The sequence below is a fragment of the Festucalex cinctus genome, chromosome 10, assembly GCF_051991245.1.
Source record: "Festucalex cinctus isolate MCC-2025b chromosome 10, RoL_Fcin_1.0, whole genome shotgun sequence".
NCBI classification, from domain to species: Eukaryota; Metazoa; Chordata; class Actinopteri; order Syngnathiformes; family Syngnathidae; genus Festucalex; species Festucalex cinctus.
Window position 1 is genome coordinate 20182574 of NC_135420.1, and position 12994 is coordinate 20195567.

The 12994-nt window shown below is 40.1% G+C and overlaps 1 protein-coding gene across 3 annotated transcripts in view; it reads right to left on the reverse strand.

The window, feature by feature from the left end:
- ssbp4 (single stranded DNA binding protein 4) overlaps positions 1–7164 on the reverse strand; it is a 94001-nt gene extending 86837 nt beyond the window's left edge. For 2 of the 3 annotated variants that reach the window (XM_077533949.1, XM_077533947.1), the window contains exon 1: positions 6863–7164. In XM_077533949.1, the coding sequence (XP_077390075.1) occupies positions 6863–6918 (56 nt within the window). In that variant the 5' untranslated portion in view covers positions 6919–7164. The remainder of the gene's footprint in view (positions 1–6862) is intronic. The other variant, XM_077533948.1, reaches the window with a different exon arrangement.
- Positions 7165–12994: the final 5830 nt, after the last annotated feature.

The window sequence follows — 12994 nt, forward strand, 5'->3', positions numbered from 1 at the left end:
TTCTAATATTATGAGGGGAAAAGTCGTAACGCTCCAAAAATTAAGTCGTAAAATTACAAGACAAAGTCGTGATTTTGTGGAAAAGAATTACAGTCATGAAATAGCAAGAATAAAGTTGTAATTGCAAGAATAAAGTCATATTACAAAAAAAAACAGCCAAAATATTTATGAGCAAAGTTTTATTATTACAAGAAAAAGTTGTAATATGAGAAAATTCTCACAAGAAAAAATAAAGTTATGAGAAGAACATAATGCAATTTTCAGGAATGTTCATAGCATGACAAGAATTCTGTTGCAAAAATAAATATTTATGTTACAAGAATAAAATGTTGGAATTTTACAATATTTTTCTACTGTTGCCGGAGTAATAATGGAAAATTATGAAGGGAAAAAAGCCAGAATATTATGAGAATAAGTTACATTCATCTGAAAAAACTGTTGTAATGTGATAAGAAATTAAAAAAGTTAAAGTTGCAAGAATAATGTCAACAATAATGAAGCATTGATGTTGAAGGAAATAGTGTAATGTTATAAAAATAAAGTCGTATTATGAGTGGAAAAAGTCATTGTGCTAAAACTAAAGGCTCAGTACAAAATAGTTACAATAATAAAATTGTAATATTATAAGGAAAACAGTCATTCTAATATGATAAGAACAAACTTAAGCATAATACGGATATAAACGAATATGACGGTCACAACTGCTCAGTTAGCTGACGAAATATTAGCCGTATTTCACAGAGGATAAAGAACATGTACCCGTGAGTATTGTAATATTGTCTGTGTCCATGTTTGTCAAATTTGTGGCTTTGTTTTCATTGTTTTTTATTTTTTAAGATTTTATTAAACATTTTTGGAGGGGTGGGGCATCCCGTTTTTTTATTTCCAGTTTTTTGTTTTGTTTTCTGGGGGGGGGGGGGACGTATTTTGAATGTTAATCTGTGGTTTTTTTTAGTAGATTTTTGTGGGTTTGTTACAAAAAAAATCAACAAAATTTGAGTATGAATTATATGAGAGGAAGTCATGTTCTTCTTGAGATCACAAACGAGTTGAATGACTCATCAGCACCTCCAATGGTGGCAATCAAGAAGTGCACTCAACTGCTCAAAGACAAAAACTAATCAACGATCAACCCAACAAAATTCTACAAAATTGAGTATTAGGTCCACCAAATGCACTTGTGTCCCTGCTCTGCATTTCGCTAATAAAACGACCGTGGCATCCCTCGGTGCACTGATGTCAAACTGATTCATAACTTGAGACCCACAGATCCAATATTTACACGGTGTGCTTTACTTCAAGCGATACAATCTGACACGCGCGCGCAGTCGCGCACTGGCGGCTGACGAGCGGCAGCATTAATTGACTGTTGTCATCTCGCCGACGCCGGCGCAGTCAGCCGAAGGGTGCCGGGGCTAAATCAAGGGTTCCTTTCCCCTTCTCCAGCAATGTTTTCTCTTGTTCCTGCGCAGCTCTTTATGCCGTCTTCAAAAGGCTAAAATGCAGATGGCGGCGCCATCTGTGCGGAGTCAAAACGGCGCATTGAAAACCTGAAGATCCCCCTACCATTAAGCGGCATGTAAATACGTGGGAGGAGCCAGAGGAGGAGGAGCGGGGGGGATGTAAAGAAACAAACTGATTAACTTTACACTTGAAGATCTTTTCGGCCAAACAAATCTCCAAATCACACGAGAGCATGTCTGTAAACAAACAGAATGGAGACGTTTGATCGCTATCTAGGATATCAGCGAGCGCGGAAACGTTAATTAAGACCCAAGATTCATCAGTGCGCATTTCAAAGAGTTACCAGTGACTGAACAATAAGGTGATATTAATACAGAAGCCCCTGAACGGCTTGCGCTCACTTTAATTCAATTAAATGCTGGCGAGGCAGCACGGTGCCGTAGTGGTTATCAAGTTTGCCACACAGTTCTGAACGTTAGCGGCATACGCTAGCAATGTTTCTCACTTGCAATTGAAGGAATATGTGGCTGGATTTACATCCATCCATCCATTTTCTTGACCGCTTATTCCTCACAAGGGTCGCGGGAGCTGCTGGCGCCTATCTCAGCTGGCTCTGGGCAGTAGGCGGGGGACACCCTGGACTGGTTGCCAACCAATCGCAGGGCACACAGAGACGAACAACCATCCACACTCACACGCACACCTAGGGACAATTCGGAGCGCCCAATTAACCTGCCACGCATGTCTTTGGAATGTGGGAGGAGACCGGAGTACCCGGAGAAGACCCACGCGGGCACGGGGAGAACATGCAAAACACGGACCAGGAAGGTCCGAGCCTGGACTCGAACCGGAGACCTCAGAACTGGGAAGCGGACGTGCTAACCACTCGACTACCGTGCCTCCCGCTGGATTTACATGTCATGTATTATTGTTTACTTCCATGTGTAGTAATTTACATGCAATTTGGTAGTCATCAGGGTTATTATAGTTTTGCAATTTTCATTATATGTCAAGTTATTTGTTGTTGTTTTTTAATTATAATTAGCATTCGTAGCGGTTTGTTATATTTTGGGTTGTTGTTTTTTATGCTTCCTTTTGATTTCGTTGAAGTTTTTAAACTATTGAATAATTATACTGACAGCAAATTCTAAATCCAAATAGGGCACTTGGACTTAGTGCAAGGAAGAGATGACATCAGTCTTGCTCAATTGTCCGCCCGCTGGCGCCCCCTTTTACAATATGTGAATATGTAAAGAGCCGTATGAATATGTAAATACGAGCTAATTCGGTGACGCACCGAGGCGCGCTTACAAGGGAACATGTGTCGGCCCTGCAGGGCAGGTTAGGGTGACAAGACAGGTGAGGGGAAAGAGTGCAAGAGACCTCCGTTAGGCCTGCATGACAACACGCACGCACACTGAACTCCAAATTACACACTAACAAATGAAACACATTAATAAGCACTTCCGCACACAAGCTGCTTTAGACTGGCTAACAGCCAGCCACTAACCTGAACTCACATCAGCCAACTCTACACACTCATTTGCTGACACCCACGTCACTCACCAGGCCACTCAAAGTACGCTTATTGGACTTTTTCTAAGTGATAAAGTCAATCATCAATTTTAACCTTGTTCAATATTCCCTTATGTGTGTGGTCAGTTGGACTGAGCAAAGAAGGTCGTGATTGACATGAAAAACAGCCAATTAGGAAGTGACCTATTGCCAGAACACAAATTGAGGTTGTCATTCAACGCAATAAAAAATGACGTGGAGAAGAATTGAAGAAGAAATGTAGTTACCAGATCCACTAACAGTCAAGCTAGATTCTTTGATTTCTTCTTCTACTATTACACTTTACCTTCTTTGAAATTTGGCACCCTGCTGCCTCTCACAGGTCAGTCGTGGTACTACAACAGATTTTTATTTTTATTTTTTACACACAAAACGAAGAGATAACATTTCATCATTCACCACACCAAAAAAAGGCTGATTTTTTTTTTTTTTTTTTTTACGCATAAACACATTACAAAACAAGCCAAAGAGACAATGACATTCACTCAGTCACCCCACCATAAAAATAAATAAAAATTGTGTGATTTTTAACAAATATACTCACTGTTGTAAAGTTAAACAAATACTAACAAAGTATTGTTAAAAAAATAAAATAAAATATAATAAAAAGTTTAATGCTCTGCCTGTAATTCACAACTTTACTGTTGTGTAATGGAATGCAAAAATAATTTATTGTATTTGTAAATTTACCGATTAATCAGTTATCTAAATGTAAACATCCACAATATAACAAAAATATAAATAAATAAAAATATAAATAAATACAAATTCTAATAAAAAGTGGTTTGTGTGTCGCCCACTTAATGGCTTTTTACGCTTTTGAATAATATTAATAAATGCTTGGTGTTCAAGCACTCGGGCAATACATGACATTTATTATGATGCTTCTCATATACGACTGATCTGATCTAAACGCAAAGCGACACTGTAGGCGCTATAGACAAATCCGAGGCTTTTGTTACCATTACAGTAACATTCATGTCGCCGCCTCTCAACTGCCGTGAATTCCTCATGAGCTGAATTATTAATCCTCCTCCTACACGGTCGTTTCAAACGTTAGGAGCGATTGGACCACGACATGCCAGAAGATCATGATCAGAAGAGCATGCCTATCTATTTTTTTGATCAGCCTACAATCAATCGTTTGCTTTCAGGTGCATGAGGCACTGAAGCGGAAAACAGGTGTAAACGCAGCCTTGGCGTATGCTCACGTCATGGGTAGTATTAAGGCATCATACACGGGTTCAAGGGTCACCTCATGCCTGCTGTTCATTTGGACCACCTGGGATGCGTGTGTGCGAATGCACACGCATCATTTCACAGCTACTGTATGGACAAGATGATGCAATGGCAGACCCAACAAGGCAACAAAATAAAAGGGAATGTTTAAGTTTACTGTGTTGCAATCTGCACTTTTTGCTCGTTTGTATATATATTAAGACACTTTCAATTTGGGTCAATTTTGGGTGCTTTGACAATTTTCAGTAAAAATCTGCGAATGAATTGACGCACATTCAAAAAGGTTTGTAATTGCTTATCCATGCCAGAAGATGGCGGCAGAACACGTTTATTTTTTATTTTTAGTTTTTTTTTTTATATATATTTTTTTTAAATAGACAAGGTTATGGCTTGCTGAAATTAAGCTCCTCCCCTAACTTTATTCAAGTTGTTTGGCCCCAAGATGCCACAAGACGACATCAAAGCTTAGTCTCTATATTAGACACGATTCTGGCAGGATCACAGAAACAGTGAGAAGGTGGTCAGCAAATTGCGGAGGATAAGGCCCCTCGAAAAAAAAAAAATCTGTGACGACAGCAGCACAAGAAGGCCCACTCAACTTCAAACATAATTGGTGGTTTTTTTTTTAATTGCTTTATATTTACAGTCTAGAAGTGTTTCGCAAACAAATATTGACTGCAATTATGACATTTCGAGGATATAAACAGCACAGAATTAACTCAATTGCACAGTGCCAAAAGATAATTCACAAATGACAAACTGTTTTTCACTGGATTACTTTATATTTGTGTCCTACAACTGGTTTTCATACAAACAATACAATTACTGTAATTATGATCTTACGAAAGCATGATTGTAGGTTAGTCACGAGTCAGATTTAACAGCGTGCAAGAACAGAACTCGGAAACTGAGGACTCCTGTAAACTTGATGTCCATCAATATGCTGGTTTAAAACAAAAATCATAATAATAAACTGCAGTTTCCAATATGTAAATTATGATAAAAAGCACGCATGACATCATCATTCAGAGGGCAAAGCATTGGTGCAGATGTGGCCCATTGATAAAGTTTTGTAAGTTCGGGTCCACACATCTCGTTGGGGTAAACAAAAAGTTTGACAAACTCAAAATTAGATGGAATGTGCTGATTTAATTTCAGCAGTTCGACAGAATGGTTTGTTCCGTATTCTTTCTTATGCGGCTGAGCAAACTAGTTTATTGTGCAGTATTAATTTACTGTAATACTTGACATATATGAAAGAAAATTACACATTGTGTATTGACTGTAAACAAACCCCAGAACTTTGTTTACAAAGTCCATTAGCTTAATACCAACCTCACAATGCATAACATTTTATACAGGCTAACAAAAATAGCATCAATTCAACATTGTGATGCTGCAAGTTTAAACACAAATGGAGCAGAAACATGTAAACAGATATAGCCACAGGCGTAGATTCTTTATCCTCTGGATAAAAAACAACCAATATTACTGCAGCTTATTTTCTTATTTTTTGTCTTACTTGTTCAAAATAAAAATGCGAACTCACAAATGACTGAGCAGTTCATGTATAAACATATGTACAGTATATGTTATACTGCCCCCTGGTGGCTACAACACATACAACAGAAAGAGCCATAGTATTACAGCATGAAATAATAATGCACAAACTTGATGCCATATCTCATTAAAAAAAAAAAAAAAAAAAAGTTACAAAAAATACTGTTGGTTTATTACAACGCACCAACCTTTTCCATCACATGTGTTTACACACATTTTGAAGATGTTATTTGTTAATATTTAAATGGATCTTATGTTGAAAACATCATTTTCTTTATATGCCTTTGTGTCCAGATTTAAAGGTTTGCTTGTGTATTAAAAAGTGTTTCTTCTGGGCCGCATCAACTGGATGAAATGCTCATAGATGGCCCACGGCCCATATGTTGCTTACCCTGCTTTAAAATGAATGAACCCCGCTGATCTGAATGTTTCTAGTGCAAAAAAGGAAGTTCCATGTGTGAAAAAGGGGCTGCACGTGCATTTATCTAAAGTTTCTACCTAGTCTCCAGCCAAAAAGCGCTTTAAAAAGAACAAGAGACTGATGCAAATGGCTTTTTAAAGCACACCTCCGTGATTTCCGCGCACCATAAACCACCAGAACCCCGCGAGGTCGGTCCACTTTTCAGTTCACCACTTCAAGTCTGCAAAATCGCACCATTCCGTCGCAAAACCACGTCTTCCCCTCACTGAAAAGTTTACCGGGACAAAAACTTTTGACTCCTCCGTGCAAGGCTGCACGTGAGCGCCCCGCAAGCCAGGCTCGATTCTCCGGCGAGAGCAGCACTTCGCAACAAGCACCGCGAGCGAACTTTCAAAAAAAAACAACAACAACACGAGCAGGAAGTCCGTTGAAAAAGTGAAAAGTTGAACGCGTGCACCTTTAAAGCGCTTGAAGGCGTGCGTGGAAATCATGTCAATCTGCAGTGACGGAAGCTAGTTGGAGAAAGTTCGCATCGGCGGCGCGTGCAGGTAAAAGCAGTCTCTAAAAGAAGAGATTTAAAAGAAAACAAACGCTCGGACTTACTTTTCTCGTGCTTGGCTGTCGGAAGGGACCACGGCTCCTTTACCTTTGGCGTACATGCTGGATTCTGTTTTAAGACTTTTGCCCCACTCAACACCTGTCAAAGAAAGCAGCCAGGAAAACGCTCCATCTCCATAGCTACCCCTTCAGTGTTTTCCTCCCCCCCCCACCCCTTCCTCCCTCTCTCCCTCCCTCCTCCCCTCCCTTTCTCCCTCGTTCCCTCCTCCCTCTCTTTCTCGCTCACTTTTTTTTTTTTTTTACATCTCCAACATTGGCCACAAATCAGGCACAGTTTCTATCGGGGGAACTTGAAACCGTCATCGGCTGGATTCCCCCCTCTCCTCCTCCTCCTCTCCTCAGCCGCTGTTCCGCAGACCTGCACTTCCTCCCTCCGCTGAGCGTGCGGTGGGGGCTTCTTAAAGTGAAACACACACATTTTGTATATTGACCCCCAGGAACAGGAGGAGAGCTGTAATTCATCTTTTTTTTTTTTTAATAGTTTGCCGGAGTTTACTTTTACTTTACTAAGTCACAATTAGATACATATTGTAAAATGCTGTCAATCAAAACTGGCATTAAATTAAATTAAAAAAAAAAAAAAAGACAGTGGCAAACCGTCCATTTGGCACTTGGGCCCTTAGTGGGGACTTAACCCGACTTAATCCACCTCTTAAAACCACCACTATCATGGTGCAATTATAGTAACCATCAATACTATACAAAAACACTATAATCGCACAAAGTTGTGAATCATCTTGAGCAGTTCGGAATTAATATTTATCTGTTAACATGGCATGAACATTGAAAAACAAAAAATAAAATACAGTGGTGCCTACATATATGTGTTTATTTTGTTACATGACAAGCTTACTTGGGTTAGGGCGGTGACTCTTAACCTTGCTGGAGGTATTGAACCCACCAATTTAGCATAGCCTTTCCATCGAACCTGCCGCTCTTGAATTCAGAAAGCGTGTTATTGTATTCCTGGACTAGAATTGCTCAACTTGGCATTGCAAATCATGCAGTTAGGAGTCGGACACTGACTCCCGTCACTCATCAACTCTATATTTATAGAGCACTTGAAAAAGACCACTGCTGTTTTCTTAAGATGAAACCTAGAGACAGCAGACACAAAGAAAACAGCATTATACACATGACTTAATGCACACAAAGAATTAAAAAAAAAAAAAAAAAAAAACTTGTTTTTAATACAGAACAATTGCACTGTATTCATATAAATATGTTGAAAATAAAGTAAACAAAATGCAATTAAACCAAAAGTCTTACACACAAACTCACACTGTAGTATTTGTGTGTTGGGTGTGTGCCTTTAAGGGGCGTGGCCAAGTGAGTGACATCAGGAGCTGCAGTCAGTGAAGTGCTCCTTGTGAATGTTTTTGTTTTGTATTTGTATGCTTCACGTTTTGCCACTTCAATAAACGACTGCAAGTGCATTGGTGACTGTGGCTCTCCTTGCCCGCATGTGAGGGTATAACAGTGTTGTTCCTTCCCCCCACTTCATTCAAGCTGCAACTTGTGTGAATTTTGCTCAGAATTTTTGCCTGTGACGAAATGCTATGAAAACAAGATATTAGACTATTGGGAATAATGTAATACAATTTCATTGCACAAATATTAGAATTTAGGTTGTAAAAAGTAACGTAGGTCAGTGCATCTAATGATGTCCATGCCCTGAGGTCTGTCCTTCAACAATACTATTTTGGCCAAAATCAAAGTTGAGATCAGAGTTGTGAGTGTTTGGTCTTTCATGGTGAATCATCAAAGTTGAAAGTGAAAACCTGAAGGTGAAAACATTTCACGGCATAGGTCCTGTATTGTTTTCGAGCATTCTGTCATGATAAACATGCACTGCAACTTTTGATTCACGAGTGAAATGTAGATGTCGCATCTCAAAGCCAAATCTTAGCCTGAGCAGGCAAAAGCAGCGGGTAGCAGAAAGTCAGTTCACTTGAGCTCTTCTCACTTGACAAAGGTTTGCCGGAGTAATCCCGAGCCGAGGATGCGCTTCTATCAGCCGGAGATGAATCACACATCTCAACACAGCGCCGTCTGACTGATAAGACGTCGCAGGTTCGGGCTTGCAGCCCTCTTTACACGCCGTGATTCCTGCAGATTGTTAGAATTCTTTGAACATGGCAATCCCTGAGTGTTATGTCACACGGGGATGGGCATTTGACGGCAATCTCTCTCTGGAGAACATTACAGATCTGTTTCTCCATGTAGGCCTATTGTAATTTTCAACTGGGTAAAGCTAACATTAGCTTATGTTATCCACGAGAAGAATGAGGGCAGCAAGTATATGGACAGTGGAATACTCCCTAGAATTTAGGCACTGCAGCAGGCTACGCTAATATTAGCATAATTAATTATATGTGTTATTTGAGTGGAGATTAAGGGCAAAAAGAAAAGGTTGTGTGGGGTATCATAGTGCAGTGTCCAGAACTTAGGCAAAGCAACAATAAGCAAATGTTAGTATGACTGCATCATTCAAGAAGGGACTAAGGGTGGCAAGAAAATGATCCATTGCATCAAATTGGAGAATATGGAGCATGATAATACCCAGAATAATTGAGAAAGAAACAGAATAAGATCACTTTTACAAGTGTATAATATGAACGGAGAAGAAAATGGACCATTGCAGCAAAATGGATACTATGAACAATAAACACCAGCCTGTGTTATCCAAGAGGAGACTGAGGACACCAAAAAAAAATTAAAAATATGGCAAAGTGGAGACTGGGAAGTAGAATAGAGGAGCATCCATAACTCGCATGTAGCTACAGCGTGAGCTAATGTTTACATGTACGTTATGCTACAGGAGACTGAGGGCAGCAAGAAAACGTACCAATGCAGCGACGTGGAGACTGTGGAGTATAATACTGCAGCATCCACAACGAGGTTAGCTACTGTTTGCAATTGTGTTACAGTATTCAAGTAGAGACTGAGCGAAATAAATATCATACTGCAGTGTAAGTTATTATAGAGGAGACTAAGGGCAGCAAATATATGGTCCACAGAAGCGAAGTGGAGACCATGGACCATACTACAGAAGCATCCAATACTCAGGCATGGCAACAGGGTAACCTGATGTTTGCTTGTTCTGTTTGTTCTCAAAATGGATCGCTACAGTTAAGTGGAGACTGTGGAGTATTTGTTTACATTTTTTTGGTATGAGACTTATATCACAGTTAAGAATGTTAATATGGTACAAAGTAGTACCTGACAATTGGGGGAAGCAACCATGAGGTACTAGTTCCATAAACCAAGTTAACATGAATTATAGGTATCAGGGTGAGTAGTTTTACTTTATTTTAGTTTTATTTCATCATTTTATACTTGCATGACAATTGCATTAATAACGACATCTTACTGAAACCAGTGCTGCTAATCAAGTTTCTGATGGTGACCCAGGAAAGGCATTAATTCACGTTACATTGTTTCCTATATGGCGGTGAAGAATAATGAAATTGCAACAACCAGCGTCACGGAACGGCTTGTTCCACTTTGGCGGTTCCATTGTGATTAGTTTGCAGAACCAAAGAAGCATGCTTTAGATTCTATGTGCACGTATTTATATATGAATATTCATCTCACACACAGAAACACACTTTCAAGTTTAATGTGGCGCTTTGAGGCCTTGGGGGCACGCACACACACTGAGACTTTACAGTAAAGCAGATGTTTTGCGTCAAGCGCTTTAACCCGTGAAAACAGAGTGATGGAGAAGATGGTGCCGTATCGATTTATACGTTCTACGTGTTATTTTCTGCTCCTCAAAACGCAAAACGTGCTGCCAACGTGCGCGTGCTAGTACTCAAGGCCATGTTGAGCATAAACAGGGGTGGCGTGTTTCGCGTTACGCATGCTTTCTATCGAGTTGCTCCCCTCACCTCATTCTTTGCTTCTTACTTAAGATGGAGTACACACACACGCAACAATTGTTAAATTGTGAGACTACACACAGCAAGGGAAAAATTGTGTACTACAGAGGTGGGAGTAAGTCACTTAAGTGCAAGTCATAAGTAAGTCTCATGTTAACTTCAACTTTCAAACCGTCGTGGTTTTGGTGAGGGTGTCAAAAGGTGGACACAAAGTGCAGGGAAACGGAGGCATAGCATGACAAAGCTAAAAATAACAAAAACAGAGGCACAAATTTAAATTGATCAACTTAAAAAACATTTTATACATACCTGCCAGAAATTGCCTTCCTCAAACCCGATAATGGAGGTTGATAATGGTTTGATTCCCATGTTGGCATTTCAGAAGTAGCTACCACACCATCATACAGTTTTGCAATCTTTTGTACTGTACATTTACCAAAGAATTCGTCAGATTAATGTAGATTTTTGGAGAGGAAGTTGAAATAAAAACTAAACGTAGTGAGGTATATCTGCAGAGGCGAGCATACCAAAGAATTTTGAGCATCCGTCATTCACTAATTGTCAACAGCCTTCTGTCATCGTCAACTATTTCAAAATAAGACAAACTGTAATCCTCAATTCTTTAATCCGTCAATGTTATTTTAACTGGGTTCTGTCATCGCTAAATTACTGACGCTCTTTTAGGACCAACAGCTAATTTCAGTTAAATTCGATTTATAAAGCTTCAACACTCACTCACTTGACATTGTTATTTTCTTTCTTCAATAATGTCGCCAATATAGTATGTCCGGTGTCCACATGGTCATAACTGCCGTAAATACCGCCGCGTATGGCCAACGTTCTCAGTACTTCCCCTTTTCAGGACCCTTAGCTGTTCTCTAACCTGCCTGACTTAAAATGGTGCTCCGAAGGACACTTACCTGCCTGATGTTAAATAAATGAACTGAGCATTAAACAGTAGTCCCAGGCGTAGTCAGGCTGCGAAATGAGCGTTCCATCAGTGATCCCTTGGTTGACCCGGTTATTGATGATTACATTGCCGGGCGAAAACCCACTCACGGAAATACTTTGTCCGTCAATTTTTCAAAGTTTCGCGTCAGCCATTACTTCGTCAAGAGAATAGGCACTAACAGTCTGAAGGACCTCCCGTCAATATTGACAGAATGGCGGCAAAACACCAAAAACAAGTTTTTGTCATTGTTTTAGTTCAGGTCAACTGTAGTCAATCACTTTTCCACCACCTGGAAGTATCCTGGTGTCTATTGTGTACAATACAAGCATCAGGCCTTTGTAGACTTTGACTCTGACAAAGCAGGAAAAATGCTCATATTTGCCCCGGTTGTCAGTCTGCGCTTTACCAGCACCGCTCCACGCCGAGACTCAGTTCCTCAAACTGCCAGATACCATTTAGAGCTCATACGTAAAAACCAATGATGCACACAGGGTTCAGCTGGTGCGACACGGCGGACTCACGGCCATCACACTGTCACTCGACCTGTCACACCTCTTTATCAAGCAGGCCGCCGCCACATACGGCCCTGCCGTCGATTTCGACGCGGATCATCGGACGCGGGAAAACAATTTCAAGCGGTTATTGACCTAAGCCTTAGAAATGTCTGTTCAAAGAGGCGGTTTGAGGGGGGGGGATGCATTATAAGACCTTGTATTGATGTCCATTTGTACTTTGTGGGCGCTAAATCTGATGATAATAACCGACTGACTCACTTTTTATTCATTATTTTCTATTCAAATGGAGAGCGCGGCACAAGCAGGCTTGACTCATCGCGCTTGCCGAGAAGCAAAGTGGGACATGAGCTTTGCCTAACATGATTGTTAAGAAAATTCAAAAAGCCGATGGGGTTGTAATGCATGTGACGACGGGAGTCAAGAGTTAATTCGACACGTAGGCCTTGAGGTCCAGAGGTGATTCAGCTGAAGGAAAGTTTCACCCACACAATGTTATATGTTAATATTTGAAGTGTTTTCATATATCACAGGCTAACATAATGTTGTCTGATTAGATAGAAGAAAAGAAAAAAGGATTGTGGGCAAGTGGGAGGGATGTGTCTGGCGTTTAGGTTTTGGGGTGCTTAGTATATTTTGTACATGACACAGAGCAGAACCCAGATTTCAAAATAAACATGGTGAAGCAGCATTTATCTGTTATGCTGCACACAAATGGAATAAGATGACATTGGAAGTTGAGCGGATGTATAGAACGCAGGAGACGAGA